The sequence below is a fragment of the Cydia pomonella genome, chromosome 15 (assembly GCF_033807575.1).
Source record: "Cydia pomonella isolate Wapato2018A chromosome 15, ilCydPomo1, whole genome shotgun sequence".
In the NCBI taxonomy this organism is placed as follows: domain Eukaryota; kingdom Metazoa; phylum Arthropoda; class Insecta; order Lepidoptera; family Tortricidae; genus Cydia; species Cydia pomonella.
Window position 1 is genome coordinate 3,006,637 of NC_084717.1, and position 21,917 is coordinate 3,028,553.

Consider the following 21,917-nt stretch of genomic DNA (forward strand, 5'->3'; position numbering starts at 1 on the left):
AAAAAACAGGAAAAATCTACAATAACAGAAAAAAAACATAACACAACTTAAATTACTTAAAAACTTGTCGAGCACATTAATTAGGAAAAGAAAAAACAAAAATAAATATAAGTTAATACAAGAAAAGATGTTGACATATGTATTTGCAAACTACCGTAAAATTGTCTTGCAAAAACAAAACGAATAATTTGACATCTATCATCATGACGGCTATATTGACGTTTGACTTGACTGAATCGAATTTACTAGTGAAAAATAAACTCAATATAAAAATACAAAGACGGTAGACTTATAAATTGTTCAGTGACCATAAGTTTTGCTAAACTGCGTAGTTTTTGACATTATATAAAACATGAAAAAACCTGTCAATGGCCACATGCAAGGCCCACTAACGTCTCGTTGCAGGCCTCCTGGTCGCAGCAGTCGCTGTGCTTTTACCGGCCACCGCAGAGACTTGTGATGCGGAGTTTGAGGCCATGGTGATAACCGCGTCAGATGCGAGGATTACACCGCCGGCCGGCGCAGGCGCCGTGACTTCAGACGGCGCAAGTGATGGGACTGCGGGTGGCACAGAGGCTGAGGTTTCGGAGGTGACAGACCCGGAGCTTAGGACTGCATGCTGCGACATCAGCGATTGAAGATGTTCATCCGAGGATAGCCGCTGTTTCTTCCCCGAAGGCAACTTGACAAAAATATTGCCGTCCATTGTCCATACTCTGCGCATACCAAAATACTCCCGAGCTGCATGGAACATTGATTGTCGCTCACGAGTAAGAAACTCAGAAACGACTGTTGGGGTGCCCTTTAAGCCTGTTTTCTTTGACCATATTAAGCTTCTTAACCGTGTATCACAAAAACGAACCAGAACTGGTCGAGGTCGCCCGTCCTTTAATGCACCGAGCCTATGGCAGACTAAAATAGAGTCCTTGTTCACATCAGCAAGTTGAAGGCGGTTTTGGCAGATAGCGACTACAGTACCAGTGATGTCCTCGCTGCTCGCCTCAGGAATACCAGAAAACAGCAGAAACTTCCTCCGATGGCGCATTTCAATGGTGTCCACCATACTCATGACTGAGCAGATCTGCTGCTTGAGGAGATTCATCATGCCCGACACTTGCTCTTTGAATGTGCTGACCTCCTTGCTAAGACTAGCGATGGTGGGATGAGTATGGGGAGATGCCAACTTCAGTGCCGCGTCCAGCTCATTGAACCGCTTGTTGATAGATGCCTCAAACTGCTTTTGTGTGTCCAGGATGGTGTTCATGGCCTCCATGTTTTGTTTTAGTGCCAGTAATTATATAAAAAGTGACAGGTGACAAGTGCAGACTGGAGTGCAAAGGTCAACAGGCAGGTTGGTGATGATTTTACACACTAATACCACATAGGAAATACTTTCCCACACAGTATGTCAATATTTAGACTCAATGCTAGTAATTTAAGGCCAAATTTTGTTTAAAACTTTTGAATATAAATAATAAATTTAATATACTAAAATCAGGTGACTTGTGTGTGTGTGTGTGTGTGTGTGTGTGTGTGTGTGTGTGTGCGTGTGTGCGTGTTTCTCTGTATTATTTATCTTAATAAAATGCGTTATTTTGTGTCAAAAATAGGCGCTTCTTTATTAACTTCAATAGGTACCCAATCATATAATAATGACTAACGGACTAAAGGAAAGGAAATCTTGAAAGGTGAATACAGCATAGCCCATAAGAAAATCGTAATGGACACCTGTATCCTGCCTAGTCTAACTTACGGAAGCCAAACTTGGACATACACAAAGAAAGTACGTAAAGCTATAACGACCTGTCAACGATCTATGGAGAGAAGTATATTGAATATAAGGAAAATACAGAAAATTAGAAGCGAAATAATACGTCAAAAGACCAAACTTACAGACGCTCTTCAACAAGCTCTTCATCTAAAATGGCAATGGGCAGGTCATGTAGCCAGATATAAGGACAAAAGATGGACATTAGTAACAACAAAATGGACCGGACCGGCAGGACGGAGGCTCCGAAGAAGGCCCAAAAAGAAGTGGATAGACGACATCTACTCCGTCGCAGGAAAAGACTGGCTCCAAAAAGCCAAAGACAGGGATGAGTGGAGAAAAAGTGAGGAGGCTTTCACCCAGCAGATGGGATCTGCAGTCAGCCCCAAAACAAAGATAAAGAATTAAAAAAACAAAAATAACTGACTGTAGAACAAATAAAGCTTTAATAATAATAATAAAACGGACTAAAGTGTTGACTTACTTTTCTGTATAGACTTTAGGCAAAGCTACCCAAAGGCCACCGTTTCAAAGGCTAATTTACCCCATTCGATTTCTTACTTTTTGTGCCCTGAGAGAAAATATAATGATCAGAAATCCGTTTAAAAGGACCGACCTTACCTTTGATACAGCAAAAGGAAAAATGTATTGTGGAAAAATGCATGGAAATTCGATTGGCAGGGTTGTTCAAGGTGTAGGATGTATATCAATTCCGAAATTTACATTTTACGATGAGGATGAAACCACAGCTCATAGAGATTTATACAAACTTACCAACTTCGTTGATTTCGTTAATTTGTTTTGCGCCTATTTTTCGTGATGGGTTGCCGGCACTTCTTCTACTCTTGCCAACCCAACTCGACCTAGCAGCCTAGTAGACCCTTAATATTGCTGACAACTTCTGGGAGAGACCTCGGTGAACTGAGGCGCTGCGCGCTGTGCTTGATATTCTGCCTCACCAGGGTATTCGAAAATGACGTGGGGCCTCTTCTGCCTCATGTATGCCCGGAGTGAAGAAATAAAAGACAGAGTTACTTTCACATTTATGTACAGAATGTTTATTAACTAAAACCATTTACTCAAACTGTAAATGTTCAGGCCATACTGAGTACTGTTAATACTGGACCAACCCCGAAATCACGAAAAATAAACCAGCCAAGAGCATGTCGGGCCATGCTCAGGGTAGGGTTCCGTAGTTACTCTTCCGTCACAATAAGCTAAACTGGAACTTAAAGTATAGTAGATTGTTAACCAAGGGATGAACTGTGGATGTACGTACGTATGTTTACTATGAAGGGGAAACTTTTTGTGATAACTCAAAAACAGCTAAACTGATCATGTCCGCTATAGTTTTCATTGAATGTCTTTCTTAAGCTCTACTTCCACGATTTTTTTCATATTTTTTTGACCAAAAAAAGTTAGAGGGGTGACACATTTTTTTTTCTTTCGGAGCGATTATCTCCGAATATATTCACTTTATCAAAAAAAAATTTGACGCCTTATTAGTTTTGAAAGCCCTTTCCAACGATATCCCACACTGTAGGGTTGAAGAAAAAAAAATACCCACTCTAGGTGTAGGGAAGGTACCCTAATTTATTTTATTTTATTTTATTGTACGATTTTGTCGGCTTTATTGATTTATATATCCATGCCAAAGTTCAGCTTTCTAGCACTAACGACCACGGAGCAAAGCGTCGAACAGACAGACAGACAGACAGACAGACGGACATGGCGAAACTATAAGGGTTCCTAGTTCACTAAGGAACCCTAAAAATTTAATTAAAAAGACCAGCCAAAATGTACGAAATAGACAAATTTTATTTCGTGATTTCGGGGTCAGTCCCATAGTAACAGTTACTCCGTATGGCCTAAAAATTTACGGGTTTAAGCAAATGGTTTAAGTTAATAAACATATTGTTATATGTAGGTATTGTTACTCAAAATAAAATAATCTTTTTTTTCCAGAAAGTGGAGCAGCCGTTTCTAGAGGCGGCGAAGATCACGCTCGGAGACCGCTACACACCCAACATCGAGAATATATACAAGTTGACCATCCGGTTCATACTGGAGAACCTAGTTAAAGGCTATGAGGACGCCACCCCAGGTAGCGGTCAGAACACAAACGGGGACGGTCAGAATGTAAACGGAAACGGTCAGAACGCGAACGGGATGAGTCGGAACGCTGACGCCAGTTAGGGCTAAGGCTAACGGTCAGGCTATATAATGTGATAAGTTGTTTACAGCGAATAAGGAAAAACTTCTCAAATTTTGATACATAGCTTAAGATATTTGTATTTTAGTGCTATTTTTATGGTCGTATGTAAAATGTCAGGGTGCCGAAATTACTTGTAAATCGTAAAAGTCATAAGTAGTCTAATGTTTTAGACATTTAAAGGTACACGATAACGTTGCCCAGCTAAGCTAAAAAGCAGTATCCATTCACGTGCTTTTGGTAACTGTAGTTACCAGCTGTCACCCTTATTTTATTATAATAATAGAAGTCACTGAATAATATCAAGCATAATAAAAAATAAATAATAGTATGGGTATTTAATGAAAATTTAATTCAAAGCGGTCCCTTAAACTCTTTAATATGAAGTTCCATTTTCAAGTTTATTTGTTATTAAGATATCGCCTTTTAGGTTAGTAGGGCAGGCAGAACGATAATGCTTACGATTTAGATGTTATTTACGAAAAATGGTTTTGATAACGCTTTGCCAAAGCTAGAGCAATAATTACTCGATCCACTACAATTAACGTTTTATCTACGCCATAATTACCAATAAACCATTTAGCTTGCATTTATTGCATTATTAATGTTTATTGGCAGTAACCAATATTATATCATTTATTAAGTACCATAATATGGTATATGGTGTGATTTATTATACCAAATCTTACCTACCTACTCGTATTTTATAAAAATCATACGCAGGGATATTAGGAGTGACTTGAATTAGGTAAGAGGTATTTTCTTATACATTATTGCTTATAATATTACGAGATAATAACGCATAAAGTTCAAACGATCTATAATTTTAGCATTAAAAAGTAGTTATTAAATATAATAGTAGTTAGTAATATAATAAACAAAAAAAAAGTGACCACGACAATCGGTGGCTAGTTTTTTTAGATCACGGGTCACAGGTGAAACGGGGTGGCCTAGGGGTTCATGTTCGCCCGGTTGGCCAACGACGCCAGTTGGAATCAAGCCTTCGACACTGGAGGCCTGTGGAGGGCTTCGTTACTTTTTATTTAAGTAAGTTTGTTCAGTTCGCTACAACGTCGTTTAACCGTGTTTCTTAAACCGTTATATTTTCTACTATGTCATATTTATATGTATAGGTATTTTTATTTATTTTTTGTTAGAAGCTAGGGTTCTTAAAGAACAATATCTTTTATAAAAGTAGAAAACAAAAAAACATTGTAAAAAGCAGTAACTAGGGCAGGACCCAGGCTGCCTACTGGTAAGGGCCGCAGGCTGCAGAGAAGGAACCCGCCGGCATATCGCGCCGTATTTATGATTACTGCCTCTAATTTGAAATTAGTTTTAGTGTTATATTCAAGACATATGTTTTTACGAGGTTTTTTTGACTTTCCGTGAATTTTTATCCTAAAAATAATGTAGGTAAAAAGTTTTTACCTACATTATTTTTAGGATAAAAAAACATTATTTTTAATTTTTAGGACGGACGGACAGACGGACGGACAGCGAAGTCTCAGTAATAGAGTCCCGTTTGACCCTTTGGGTACGGAACCCTAAAAATGACCGCATAGAGATCCCGATAAATCATTATGCTTACTTCTGCCTTCTTTTTAACGCAAAAACGAAGTAAGTATATGCAGCGTCTCTACCAAAGAGAATAGATTCGAAGTGATATAAATCTTTGGTCTCTACTAAATATGTAAAGTTAGCAACAAAAGCTTAAAAGTAGCTTAGAGAGGCAGGCTAAACTGGTAGAGTGTAAAAGTAGCTTAGGGAGGCAGGCTAAACTGGTAGAGTGTAAAAGTAGCTTAGAGAGGCAGGCTAAACTGGTAGAGTATAAAAGTAGCTTAGAGAGGCAGGCTAAACTGGTAGAGTGTAAAAGGCAAGGCTCGGAACCGGTTTTTTCTTCATACAAAAAATACCGGTTTTATTACGTTCTTTTTCGTTCTTTGGTTTATTATTTCATTTTTAATGGGACTATCTAATAATGCGAAGTTGTTACCGAAATACATGCTCCAGTCCTACGTAGAGAGTATAAAATCATTAAAAATATTTTGCTATTTCGGGATTTAAAAATAAACCGGTTCCGAGCCCTGGTAAAATCCCTTCTCCTCATAGCTCATAATCTTAGAAAGTCCCAAAAATATGTATACACTACCGTAATACCTATGTAGGCCATAAAGTCGTGTATACATATTTTTGGCACTTCGATCGTGTCGATGTTGTCAAACGTGACTGTACTTATAAACAATGAAAACAATATAGAAACAATAAATACAACCTACTGAAATTAATAATTGAAGGAAAAATTGAAGGGAAGCGTGGTCGTGGTAGAAGGCGCACATCATGGACTAAAAATACGATTGTAAGAGACTGGTTAAAATTGAAAAGCATAGATGGACTAATTCGCATGACTTAACATAGAGAGACATGCATGTGAAGAAGAAGTATTTATAAAACCACTGTTGAAACCTATTATAAGTATAAAAAAATCAAATTATGTTACCTTTTAAACTAAGTGCCTAAGTATTGTCAGTACTTAATTATAATAATAAAGAATAAAGAATTGGTTTCGCTTTATTCCTTCTAAATTCCTCATCTCAAGTCCCTATTTAAATTCCTCAGTGAAAACTTCAAACTAAGAAAAAATCAAATCAAATCAAATGGGGCGAAGAAATCAAAATTAAACAATTTAAATTTTACTTAATGGCAATAAATAAATAACTTCCACTTTGTTCAAGTTTGTCGTATCTGGGGGACGGCCGCTTCTCCTTAAATAAATAAATATTATTAAATAAATATTATAGGACATTATTACACAATTGCCTAAGTCCCACAGTAACTCAATAAGGCTTGTGTTGAGGGTACTTAGACAACGATATAAATATTTATAAATACTTAAATACATGGAAAACACCCATGACTCAGGAACAAATATCTATGCTCAGAATAAATGCCCTTACCAGGATTTGAACTCGGGACCATCGGCTTCGTAGGCAGGGTCACCCGCTAGGCCAGACCGGTCGTTAAACGTAGCATACAAACGGTCCATATAAACGTAGGCCCCATTTCCCTCCCTGGATATTGACATATGGAAAATATTTTTTCACAATTTGGTGCATATTAACACAGATTAGATATATTTACTTTATGTTGATATACAACAAATTGTCTTAAAATATTTTCATTATTGTAAATATCCAGACTATGTTTGTAAGAAAAGGCAATTTCGCACGGGCCTCCACTATCGTCATTATAAAAATGTGTTTTGACAAGGTGCGAAGTCAGTGGAAGGACTTTTTTTTTATACGACGTCGGTGGCAAACAAGCATACAGCCCGCCTAATGGTAAACAGTTACACCCTTTAAAAACCTGAAGGGACCGATGGCGCGGATTGTCAGAAGCACACGTAATCTTATGTAATATCGCACATTAATAGTATGGTATGGTTTGAACTAATTTCACTCCATGATTAAACGTAGAAAAACTCACAAAATGAGGGTAGCACCAGTCGTGGACCTAGCAAATAGGCGACGTCAAAGATATGTTCACACCTGCGAGCAACACCGGCTTCCGAAGTTCCGACACGTCAGAAAGGAGCCCAAGCGATATCTTACCGTACAAATCATTCTGCCATTTTTGCGGGGGGAAACGTGCACACAGTCGCACTTCTCACTCACTACATACAAAATCCAATCTGTAATGACGACACAACTACATAGAAAATGACATACGTCAAAGACAAATCTTGCACCCCTCGATCTCTTTTTGTGTATGGACGAGTCACAACATGCACCGCCATAGGTACAGTTGTACCTGTGCTTGGGCAGAGGGGAAATAGTACGAATACCGTCTCCCTTCCCGGCGTTGCTCTAAGGTTCACACTATTGCAGACTATTTTTTTTATTTGCCCATCTGTCACTTTTGAATTTAGAGGTTGTATTCGACACCGGGTATTGATGTCGAAATGGTGATGTACGATACATCAATTATCTAAAAAGATTATTATTTAAGTAAGAAGATCACTTGCTTGTTTCAACCACGTGGTATAAAAAAAACTTACCCTTGTAATCAGTGTTCGTATTCCAGGTTCGTGCCCGTGAAGATATTTATATTTAACAATTTGTGCCAACTTTGCTTAAAAAAATTTTTGCACAAAAGCTATAAATATGGAAATTATTTCTAAAAATGAGCAATAAATAAAATAAAATAAAATAAAAATTGTTTATTTCAGACATGTGTCCATATAAGTATTAGTAAAACTTAAAAAGACTAGGTCAGTTAATTTACATACTAAGTATAATGAGAACAAAAATGCAAAAAAAAATGTGAAACAATTCCATTGGCAAAGCAAGCAGTGAAAATAATTTATTCACTACTTGGTCCTACCAATGACCACATCAACCCAGTAATATTATGCTTCAGGAAATTCGGCGATTACTTTTTTTTTATTTTTAATACAAAAAAAAAATTAAAAACTTGATGTCCGCGCTCCTGTTCTCGCACTTCCGTTTCGCTCACGCTCGCTCAATGAGAGTAAGAGAAAAACACGAACTTATTGCACCTTAAATTATGTAAAGTTCATGTCATCCACAATGACGCGCAGTATGGAAGGTGGAGGTAAGGAAAGGAATCTCCATATACCAAAAAGTGTCATCAAAAAACCTTAAATAGGTGGCGCTACAATACCTAGAGTACTTGAACAAAAAAATCAAATCATAGACAGCGCACTTCACTCCGTCAATAACGCCTAGGTTCTTAACTACTCTAGCGTTGCTCTGGAGAGATTTGGAACTATTATTTATAGCTGACAGCTGGATACTTTTGCAACAGTTCTATCATAAGAGATTTCTCTCCTCTTAAATCCACACTCCATAACGCGCAGATTTATCAAATCTAACCATTAAGAACATGACATTACGCATAGAAATAGCGAAGCGACTGACATGTATCTGACATTACGAGATTTACGAGTTAAAGGCACGCGTCTTCGTAAATGACACAATCTATATGGAAATAATCATGTGACTTTACTTTGCATCTGTTATCTCATTTACTTAATTTTCCTTTTGCATGTTTCGTTTAAGATATTTGGCTACGTCTCCAGAAAAGCAAAACCTATAAAGATAGTTTATTATTCAAGTAGGCATATTACAATGCGCTTATGAACGTCAAATTAAGCTACGCCGGCTCTAACCCTACACCTCTGACCAGAGAAGATTTAAATTCCCCCTCAATTGGAGGAGGGTATCCCAATATGGGACCGGCAAGAAACTCGGCGGGACACTTCAAAACATTACATCTTATAATTAACAGTATTTCAGTGTAACCCCAATCTAAATCACAGTATCGTTCTTCTGTCCATCTGTCTGTCATTATCTCAACAAACGAACGAACGTGCGTAGCCCAGTAATTAGAATTCAAAACATTCACCACCATAACCCCTCATCTGAAACTCAATTACAGCTGTGCGGCCCTAACCGTTATGTAATATGGGGTATGTACTATGTAACGTATGGCCATAGCGAAAACAGGAAAGTACGAGCCTTTCGAACAATGGAACGTCTACGTAATTAATGTATTATGGCAAATAAATATAAATAAATATTACAGGGACATTCTATTCTCACACAAATTTACAAAGTCCCATCACGATAAGCTCAAGAAGGCTTGTTGTGGGGACTCAGACAACAATATATATAATATACAAATACTTAAGAAATTAAATACGGAGTGCCACAAGGCAGTGTACTAGGACCATTACTTTTTCTAATATATATAAATGATTTACCACAGATAACACAACATTCCATGATACTTTTCGCTTACGATAGCACGATTATATTTACTGGAAATGACCCGCTAGCTTTAGAAGTTACCATAAATAAAACTTTAGAGAACGTAATTGACTGGTTGAATAAGAATAATTTGCGCATAAACTTAAATAAAACCAAAATTATGAGCTTCAAACAACGAGTTGATAAATTACCAAAACTCACTGTCAAATACAAAGAGCATCTTATTGAAGAGACAGATTTGACGAAATTTTTAGGATTAAGCTTAGATAGTAAATTGACTTGGAAGGATCAGATTGACATTATATGTAAAAAACTTAATAAATTTTCGTATGCTTTATATAACCTAGCTAAAACTGTCAACGTAACAGCAGTACTAACCGCCTATCAAGCCTATGTTACCTCAACTCTGAGATACGGCTTAATATTCTGGGGAAACTCCACAGACCGAGAAATGGCCTTTAAGGCACAGAAAAAATGTGTACGTTCAGTTTGTCGCGTTCCTCAAACCGAAACCTGCAAACCGAATTTCATTAAGCTAGACATACTGACATTACCCTGCCTGTATATTTACGAAGTAGCGGTGTATGTTAAAAATAACATTGGCCAATTTTCTGTTACCAATAGTGCTCATCGTTGCAACAAAATTTATACAAAATCAATAAAAACGACTTTTCTTGCCAAAAGTGTTTTCGGCATGGCTCCGAAACTTTATAACAAACTGCCAGACCATATTACTAAATTAGATGACATAGGATTATTCAAAAAGAGTCTGTTTAAATTTTTAGTTAGGAAAGCGTACTACTCGATTGGAGAATACCTGTCTGATTCAGAGTATTAATTAAGTAGGTATATGTATGAATGTCAATTATTAAATTACATTAAATTATATTTTTAAATTATAATTTATAGATTAAGTTTGTAGATATGCATGCACCATCTGGACAATATTTGTATGCCTAATGGCTAAGCATAGTGATACTTTCTTATTTACATTTGTATGATCTGTGAAAACCTATGTTTACAAATAAATATATGATTTATTTATGATTTAAATACATAGAAAACATCCATGACTCAGGAACAAAATATCTGTGCTCATCACACAAATACATGCTCTTACCGGGATTCGAACTCAGGACATAAGCAGAGTTGCCAACTAGCCAAACTGTAGGTATGGCGGCCTGATAAGTATAGCTTGCAACAATCGAATCATAACAGATCAAAATATAAGTATTAAAATATTATCAGCAAGTAAAACCCATAAGTACCCCTTCAGACTAATATACATCCATAATCCTCTTCCCCCGGACCTCCGTGAGGAGTAGACGTGTAAACCATATGTACGCTCATTAAAAAAGTAAATAAAATGTATTTAATACCATAAAATAAATTAAATTTAAATAGTGAAAATCCGCCGTAAACTACCAGGATCGCATAACAGCTGCGCCAACTGTGAGTAGTATCTGTGCAACAAGAACACTACCGTGACACTACCAATCACGTTAGCAAGAAAGAGACAGCTATAGTTATCTTACTTCGCCGCTCGCGTGCGACGCGCCTTAACCGGCGCGAGCGCATGCTACACCACTTTGCTTTGCTGCTCGCCTGGTACCTCTCGCCTGCATCGCCCCGTGATTTGTGAAATATTGCTGAGTTGCTGAACTGTTTTGTTTTGCTGTGTGTGTATGAAAAGTACTGTTATTGGTCAATCGACTGCTATCTCCTTATAATTGTTGCTCTCCTGGTTACTACGCTACAACAAGAATCGCAATCGCCTCCTCGACCATCTACTAAACTCAAGATTCTATCATCTCTTATTATTGCTGATTACCTAGTATATCTAGCGCCCAGAATGCCACTAAAACGCACTCCACCGGTATCCCCGGCCACAGAAGGTATGTCGAAAAAGCTGGACCCGCAGTCGCAGCCACAGAGGACGGTGCCGGCATCGATGTCGGCCTTACAAACACCCGCAATACAAGGACCGGGGAGCGGGAACGACTCTGAATCGAGCCTGACTGGCATGTCGGCCTCAGATCGCGACGAGCGCCGCCGTAACGTCACTCACAGGTCAAAGCGCAAGAGAGATGACGAGCCTACTATGTCAGACGTTATGGACCAAATGAAAAAGATGTTTGATCAATTCCAAGTTCAACAAAATGGAAAGTTAGACTCACTGCAAATGTCTTTTGACGAATTAAAACAGCAGAATAATAAAATCAGTGAGTCTATTGATTTTATCTCCGCTCAATACGATGACATGAAAAATAAACTGTCAAGTTTGTACTGAAAAGTGCGTATGAAATGAGGAGAGAACCCGCTGAGCTGGCAGTGTAGGTATGTGATAAGTTACTGACACAATTAGGTTGAGTTGTTTTATCACAGAGTTCCTATGACCACCTCCTGTGTCAATCATCAAATCAGCTCAATAATAAAATAATAAATAAATAAATAAATATTATGGAACATTATTACACAAATTGACCAAGTCCCACAGTAAGCTCAATAAGGCTTGTGTTGAGGGTACTTAGACAACGATATATATAATATATAAATATTTATAAATACTTAAATACATAGAAAACACCCATGACTCAGGAACAAATATCCATGCTCATCACACGAATACATGCCCTTACCAGGATTTGAGGATTTGAACCCGGGACCATCAGCTTCGTAGGCAGGGTCACTGCCCACTAGGCCAAACCGGTCGTCAATGGTACCATAACATGAGACTGACGACCGGTTTGGCCTAGTGGGTAGTGACCCTGCCTACGAAGCTGATGGTCCCGGGTTCAAATCCTGGTAAGGGCATTTATTCGTGTGATGAGCATGGATATTTGTTCCTGAGTCATGGGTGTTTTCTATGTATTTAAGTATTTATAAATATTCATATATTAAATATATCGTTGTCTAAGTACCCTCAACACAAGCCTTATTGAGCTTACTGTGGGACTTAGTCAATTTGTGTAATAATGTCCTATAATATTTATTTATTTATTTATTTATTTATTTATTTATTTATTTATTTATAACATTGCATTGTCACCCAACTTATGGAAGTTTCAGCTCGATGCTCGATGGGAAGTGATATAATTTAGCTTGCAAGATTTGACCCGAAAAGAACATAATAAATTATAAACAAACATTCCACATTTGTGACTGCGGCCGGCAAAACGTCCTACTTTGTCGCTTGTCAGAAGGATGCCTTGACATGTTATTCGTACAAAGATACAAGCAAATCTCGTCTTTATGACAAGCGATTAAGTTGGACGTTTTGGCGGCTGGCCACATTTAATAAAAACTTGTAAAAAACGACGAAGTAGAGTACTGTTTTGTTTGTACTATGGGGTGTCGAGGCTCAGGGGATTAGCCTCCTGCGTTGGTGGTTTTGTAACTTTTTCTGGGTTTTAAAATGTGACGACAGGATGCTCATGGGGTAGGATTAAGAGGCTGTCAATACCTAAAGCGCGCACTGTCTATTTGTATCGGAGTAAATGAGATAGCACTGTCGCATGTTACTGGGCCTGGGCAAGGGAATAATAAGAAAAATATTTAAATAAAAAAAGTGGATTATTAGTGTAATATTTTACTCAACCACGGTTTAGATATAAATGTTTTGAAATTGTGATTTTAATTGCAGACCCATAAGTCAAAACAATAAAGACATAAAACCGTTTAATTGTGATTTTAAGACCAATCTTTGCAATTATTTTCTATCGAGCCGATTTCGTTCAATCGTGTATCGAGTACAACCACGGTCTTTGAAATATAATTAATATGAACATATATTTTTCTTACTTGACTAAAACAAATAGTCTTTCTTAAAAAACTGTTTTAGTAACATCAATTTCAAGGACATTGGGTGTTGACAGCCTCTTAACTATTTTTCGTAAGGGTGTGCCATGTTTTATGTCTGACAAAGCCATGCTGCTTTCAAGGTGCTTCAATATAAGAAAAAATACCTATAATCTAGCTAGTTACCGTAAAAAGTGCCCACTTTGTTCTAAAATTCAAAATTTAACTAAAATTTTATAATTATAATATTTTGATATTGATAAATATGAGTTTTTCGGAACTTATGTAAGAAATATCATTTGATGTTTACCAGATCGGTGAAGGAAAACATCGTTAGGAAACCGGACTAATCCCAATAAGGCCTAGTTTACCCTCTGGGTTGGAAGGTCAGATGGTCGTAAGTCGCTTTCGTAAAACTAGTGTCTACGCCAATTGTTGGCATTAGTTGTCAAGCGGACCCCAGGTTCCCATGAGCCGTGGCAAATTACCGGGACAACGTGAGGATGACGATAATGTTGATAAATATACCGGTTTAAAGTAGACCATCACGACTGTCATGCTGTAACACTTAAAGTTGTGATATAGTCTTCATATACAAAAACTGTTGGAGCACAAGTAACCAGTGGGCAACATGTAGGTGCAGGACTCGAGAGGACTGATGCCTCATCATCTCGGATAACAGCCGTAATGGAAATTGGAAAACCAGTTTGGCGTTGGAGTACATGCTACGCGAGAATACGGTTTTTAAACAATTGAATGAGTTTTCGAATGGATGTCGAAATCCTGAGTGACTTTGACATAAAACTAAACAAGGAGTGAATATGTCACAGATGTTACAGTTTTGTTACGAAAATAACTATAGGACCAATCACGATCCGAAAAATCAACCATAGTGACTGCGATGCCGACTTTTTGTATTTGACACCGATATCGGGCCTTATTTCGTTGATTGACATGTTTTAGCGTTGCAAAGCAATTCATAAAATCGTCATTTATATTTCATTTTTGTTGTGAAGCTTTCTATTTTTGTTATCAAAGTAGATTCCTTGAAAAGTTCCATATAATACCTACATACATTATTCAATTTCACTGTACGCAAGCATAATTCCCTGCGTTTTCAATTCTAAGAAGCACGCACGAGCGCGCCTTGATTGATAATGTTATTCAAATTACTTTTATTTGCATTTCCCTCCAAACAACGCCGGGCCTTGTTTACACGGGGCTTAGTTCCTAAGAAATTAAGAGGTGTAAGAAGGCAGAACAAAGAGTGAGAAGCCATAAAAGGGCATTAGAAAGAAAAGCAACCGATACTTTGTATTAATTTTGGCCGGATTTTCATCATCACAACCATTTTGGATAAATAGCTTGATCAAATGTTATTTTACAGTACATATGGGGCTACTTTATAGCACTAGTGCGAGAAGTAGCATATTACGTTACTGTGTCGAACATTTAAAGGGCCATATGTACTGTAAAACGTTGTACGTTACATGTGCGAATAGGCAATTCGCAACTCGTGTCGATTTAAAACACTCCCTTCGGTCGTGTTTTAATTTATCGCCACTCGTTTCGAATTTCCTATTTTTCGCACTTGTATCGTAATGTACTATAAATTGCAATTATTTGTATTTCTCTTCAAATAACGACGGGCCTTGTTTACATGGGGCTTAGTTTTCATCTTAAGAAATAAAGAGAGGTGATCATAACCATTTTGCCCTATCACGCGTAGGCAGGCAGTTTTTCTTGATGTGAACCAGAAACCAATAAAAAAATATCTACTCACCTACTTTCTGATCAAACTTCTTCATAATAATCGTATTGGAATTTCTGATACAAATTGGCAATGGTTTCAGTTAAAGGAATGACCTGAATTTTGTTCAGGGTGTTTTGAAGTATTATCAATTTAATTATAATTTAAAAGGTATGCATTGTTAATTTTGAAATTTGGTAAATAACGGACATCCTACGTTCTGTTAATGGAGTATAATCTTTTTGATTTTGTTCTCAGCGGGCTTAAAATGGTTGCGCTTTGATAGCGCTGTCATCATGGTCGTCGCTTTCTACTAACAAGTGATATATTAGTTCAAGAGTAACGCAAGACACTATAAAGGATAAAATTGCAACCATCATAATATATCAAAAGTTGTCAGTAAAATAATACTGTGAAAAGGGGTACAAGGCTCGTGAAAATCAGGTAAAAACGGGCATAAGTTCCATATAATACTTGTACCCTTTTTCATATCAGCTGCGCAAGACTTATACCCCTTTTCACTAGAGCCACGGTAATAAATAATACACGGATTTAACGTAGAGATTAATATTAACGACTCCAGCTATGTAAACTAAGCACTAAGCATTTCAATTACGCCATGCAAATGTACGCGTATGATTAATTTTCGAGACGAGAACATGGAATTAATATTCGGAATTGAATTTTCATGAAGAGAACTAAAAGAAAGATAGATCTTTACGTTTACGTACCAGAGCATTGCATCTCTTTCTATGGGTTAATAAGTCTTTATTCATTAGAATAATTTAAGAAGAAGAATTTAATCTAAAGGTAAATCAAGGCCTGCCCAGAATTCTTTCAAAGTAATTTACACGATTATGTCATACCGTCTGTAAAGGAATAACTAGCAGAAAATACAATTATTGTCTATGGAGGTGATTTCTTCCAAAAAAATTATACTACGTCGGTGGCAAACAAGCATACGACCCGCCTGATGGTAAGCAGTCTCCGAAGCCTATGTACGCCTGCAACTCCAGAAGAGTAACATGCGCGTTGCCGACCCTAGCATCCCCCCCCCTCGTTGAGCTCTGGCAACCTTACTCACCGGCAGACCAAAAAAGGCAAAAAAGGGCAGGGAGGAATTAACCTTTAAATGCTTTAAGAAGTTTAGATATTCTCAAGCCAATTCGAACTGACCTCAGAATGATATCTGAATGTCATTTAGCTATCGTTCGTCTTTCGCGTGCCAATATATGTACGGACAAGTACGAGCGAAATGCACGATAACTAAATGCCGTGTGTCACGATGTCAACGTACATTCGATTTGGCTTCAATATCTCATCCACGGTTGATGATATCCATATACGCGTACTACCTAATGGCGTGAAGCTATAATGTGCGTATTTTGAAGTGAGTCATCCATCATAGTTAGCACCCGAGCGGAATGATGTAGTTTCGACGTGAGGCAGACACGTCAACGTTATTTAAACTGATGCACAGGGTGGGATTATTAACCCGACTAATTTTATCCTCCTTTTTGGCCATATAATATTCAGTTCCGACTGCATTGCAGTGGTATTTTGCTGCCAGGTGCATTAAGGTGACATTCCTGCATTGTTGCTGCGGCGTTGACGCTTCCACTGTACCTGTCAATTTTCTTGACAAACTGACCATGACATGAATCTAGTATTTAGAATGGATTCGGCGTGAGTGATGGGGGGAACTGACAGAACGCGATAGTCTTATGTATCTTTCAGTAGGAGTAGCAAAGAAAGCATTAGGTATTATTGTTTGTCCTTGTTTCTTTTTTTTATTCCCTACTGTAGAATTTAGTATGGTTTTGGTGGGCAACAAATAACCCGACCAAATTACGTAGGTTATTTTTGGTATGTTGTCAAGAACGTTAAAACGTGTTTTCAATTTTGTTGCATTGCGTATCTTCTGTCCCTTACGGGCGCACGCGGTATAAGTACAGGGTATCTGCCTGTCTGGTGGCATATACATCTATACGATTCCACCATCTATGGATCATGATTAATGTGCTGGAATATATAAACATTTGACATGACTTATGTCTGAACTTAACAAAACACCAAATCCCAATTTGTCTCCAGTTCCAGACCGAGTGTTTAATATCCTGAGAACCTACCTGTCGTAGATCGAAGCTTCGCTATCGCCCTCTCTATCGCACTTGTAATATTCCAGGGAAAGAGACGTATATAACGAATTGTCTTCAAAGTTCGCGGTAGACCTGAAGTACGATTGTTGGCAGTTTTGACAAGGAGTAATTTCGGCTATTCGCTTCAGCCGCTGTGTGTTCGACGATTAATTAGAAGGCTCCTTGCCACAGCCTGCTAAATAGCTGAGAACAGCAAGTTCATGCTAATTAATTGAATTGCCTAAAACAGTTAACAATTAATAAGGTACCTTGCCTACCTATCTTTTTATATATTTTTTTACACAGTAACTATTCAACGACGCAACTGCGAGACGCCTCTTTCACCTCTAAATATGATGATTATTTTATTCAATGCATCTTTATGATATAATTTTATTGTGAGGCGTGCCGTGGAGTACGATACGGGTAACATAACTAAAAGTTAACATTTAGATGAAAAGCTTAAAAAGCGTACAGTCACGTCTGAAAATATCGATACGAAAAAAGTGCCATAATTATGCATACACTACCTTAATGTAGGAGCAATAAAGTCGTATATACATATTTATGGCACTTTTTTCGTACCGATATTTACAGACGTGACCGTACCTAAACGCTAAAATTAAACAAAGAGGACCCAGTGACTTTCAAATTACCTACTTTACTCGGCCCTATTCGAAGAATGAGATACGATAACGATAAGTTCTGGTTCAGATAAATTCTCATTTAGATATCGCATAATTGATATAGCTCTTATTAGGAACACACCGGAATCGAAATAAACATAAATTTTGACATGTCGTTTAGTTATCGATCTTTTAAAGATCTTTCCAAGATCTTAAACGTGTCTTAATCATTCTTCGAATCGGGCCGACTGTCTTTACTTGCACATTTTTTACTCGAACAACTTATTTGACATTAATGGCGTCAAATGATTTAACTGACATTTATTCAGCTACGACAGCTAATAAAACTGCCTCAAAGATTCAACTAAACACCGGTAATTATTTCACGGCTCCGCGGGGACCTATAAAGCAATCCAGACGGTTTAATTTCGGACCTTTGGCCCCTTTTGAATAAACACAGATACCGGGTGGAGCTAATTTGCTACTGGGAAATACATGTCTGGATCTCGTAATGGACACTTGCTTGTTGCTACTTGGGGAAAAGAGAAGGTAAAATAAGTTTGAAAACACCTCGTAAATCTTATACCTTTAAACGAGCAATTCTTGTATATATATATATATATGTATTTCTGTGATCTCAGAAACGGCTCTAACGATTTCGCTGAAATTTGGTATATGGGGTTTTTGGGGGTATACAATCTATCTAGATAATCTTATGTTTGGGAAAACGCGTGTTTTCGAGTTTTCATGCGTTTTTCTTTCGACGCAGAATATGGTCGCTAATTTTGTATTGCCGGCCACTGCCCGTCTGGTCCAGCGGGTTAAGACGCGGACTGCTAAACGAGTGTTACGGGTTCGAATCTCGCCCGGTGACTAACTTTTTTTTTTATATGTTCAAGTTTAATTTAGTAAAAAAATGTAGTTAAGATTATCACCTATACACCACCATATTACAATAAATAGTTATATTATAACCGAGCAACGCTCGGTCGCCCAGGTACTGAATATTAAGTGCATACATAATATTAAAGTTTTTCTGAACTTTATTTATTTAATCGTATGGCATAACATAATACCTTCCTTCTTCCTCGCGTTGTCCCGGCATTTTGCCACGGCTCATGGGAGCCTGGGGTCCGCTTGACAACTAATCCCAATATTTGGCGTAGGCACTAGTTTTTACGAAAGCGACTGCCATCTGACCTTCCAACCCAGAGGGGTAAACTAGGCCTTGTTGGGATTAGTCCGGTTTTCTCACGATGTTTTCCTTCACCGAAAAGCGACTGGTAAATATCAAATGATATTTCGTACGTAAGTTCTGAAAACCTCATTGGTACGAGCCAGGGTTTGAACCCGCGACCTCCGGATTGCAAGTCGCACGCTCTTACCGCTAGGCCACCAGCGCTATGGCATAACATAATACAGAAGCATATAATATCCAAAAATTATTAAATGTCAACACAAAGACCAGTCAGCCATTTGATGGCTTCGTCGCACAGGGAGATCAGGTCTTCTGGAGGACCGGCAGTATAGCGCAATTGACGACCGGTTTGGCCTAGTGGATAGTGACCCTGCCTACGAAGCTGATGGTCCCGGGTTCAAATCCTGGTAAGGGCATTTATTCGTGTGATGAGCATGGATATTTGTTCCTGAGTCATGGGTGTTTTCTATGTATTTAAGTATTTATAAATATTTATATATTATATATATCGTTGTCTAAGTACCCTCAACACAAGCTTATTGAGCTTACTGTGGGACTTAGTCAATTTGTGTAATAATGTCCTATAATATTTATTTATTTATTTATTTATGCGGCAGTCTTCACCAATTTCAGTTCGCACCAATATGCCAGTACGAGCGAGATGCATAGAAAGTAAGTTACTCAGACGCTAACGATTACTAACTGAATTCTAATCGTTCATTGCAACCTAAGAGAAAACACGAATAAACGTATTCCAATTTTAAAATATGTTCCAGAGTAAAAATCAGTAGTGCAGTTGCAGTAGTAAATCGAGAACCAGGGCACAAAGTAAATAGCGGCGGCGCGCGCCGGAGCAGAGAGTCCGCTCAGTACAAAGTGCCATTTTTGCCGCACGCACACAGACGTTACATTTACAGGCGTTCTGGGCACTCTCGGGCAGAGCTTAGTCGGGCTCGGGCTGTGCGCGCGTTTCTCACTTGACGTCCCCGCCGCTACGTAGGTACCTACTGTCATGTACGTCAAAATGCAGTCTCTAAGGAATGTAAACATGATAAGATGTATGTATAAACGAATCGATGTATGTATGTCTGTAAAGAAAAGCAACCCTAGTGAGTCGGGCAAGTTTAGGTATGTATTTTCAAGAACGGCGAGAACGGACCTTCTGTTTATTTTTTATTTTGTGACCAGGGTTTGCCCTTTTTAAACTTTATCTAGCAACTTCTCCAGATTATTCGTGGTTACTGGTTAGTACGACGAATAATCTGGAGTAGCTCAATGCGTGCGTGCTTGCGTGCGTGCGTGCGTGCGTGCGTGCATGCGTATACTAAAAAAATAGACCCGGGCACGTCTTTCAACTAAGTCCAAAAGAGAGGTTGTGAATGTCATCACACTTTGTGGTAGAGCACAGTGGATGTTATTCCAGATCTAGAGCAGACCCCAACAGGGGAAGTACCTCCACCTTACAGAAAACCACAGCCAAATAACACTAGACCCTACTCGTAATATTGTGTTCCTGCCGGTGAGTAAGGTTGCCAGAGCTTAACGAGGGTGCGGAGTCTTAGGGTCGGCAGCGCGCATGTAGCTCCTTTGGATTTGCAGGCGTAGGTACATAGGCTACGGAGACTGCTTACCATCAGGCGGACCGTATTCTTGTTTGCCACCGACGTAGTGTTATATAAAAAATGTTCGATTGAAATAGCTTGTGGAGTTTGCTGATGAGTACAAATGAGATAAGGCTAGGAGGAAGAGGATTTTGTATAAATAATATGCACTGACACAGATGAAAGAATAAGAACATTACCAACGAGATATTAATATCCCACCGAGGTAATCATGGCCCCCAGTAATGAGTAAAACTAGGCGAGGAGGAAGATTGATTTAACATTAGTCTTATTGTATCTCGTTAACTAAATCTACTGAAACATGTATAAAATCGAAATCAAATCAATTCTGTATTTTTTAAATTGGAACACACCTACACGCTCACCCCATTTGTCAATTTCAGCTCAGACCGAGCATTAGGCAAATTGAAATTCTAGAAACTATGGCACGTGTTTTCCGAAACGTCTCGAATTACGTGTAGGGGATATGTAGTCTGTCAGGTTCATAGGTTACGTAGAGTGCTATATTATTTACTGATTCGCAATAGCAAGACAGGATATTTTTTCAACGTCTGAGTTCGCGAGGTAAATAACTAGATAAACACACATACATTGATCGGCATAATATACATCTACGTTTAAAGTGTCTACAGATTACCGCACCGGACCGCGACATTGGTGCGGTGTGATGCACGTATCGAGTGTAAGGTGGTCACCGTACGTGCGTTAAGGACGCAGCTATAAGTTAGAGCGAGAAAGAGATATGACCGCACCAAGGTCACTGTCCGGTGCGGTAGTCTGCTACGGCTATTACAAGTACTTTGAAATTGCAATATTTCGAATTAAAGAAATTAAAAAGCTCGACTTGAACTGAGATAAAACTAAAGACACCTTGGGGAAGTATAGAGAGGGCAATAGAGATTTTACTCTATTCAGGTAGGTTTGTTGTGCCTGGGGACTGAATTCCAAGGAGAGTTGGTTCTTCTTCTCAGTCGTTTCGACTCCTGACAGAGCGGTTGTGGTCACGTTGAAGC

At 38.3% G+C, this 21,917-nt stretch overlaps 1 protein-coding gene across 1 annotated transcript in view; it reads left to right on the forward strand.

Moving 5' to 3' along the window:
• Nucleotides 1-6,545, forward strand: part of LOC133525578 (neuroglobin-like) — a 38,197-nt gene extending 31,652 nt beyond the window's left edge. The window contains exon 3 of the mRNA XM_061861885.1: nt 3,734-6,545. Coding sequence (XP_061717869.1) covers nt 3,734-3,964 — 231 coding nt within the window. The 3' untranslated portion in view covers nt 3,965-6,545. The remainder of the gene's footprint in view (nt 1-3,733) is intronic.
• Nucleotides 6,546-21,917: the final 15,372 nt, after the last annotated feature.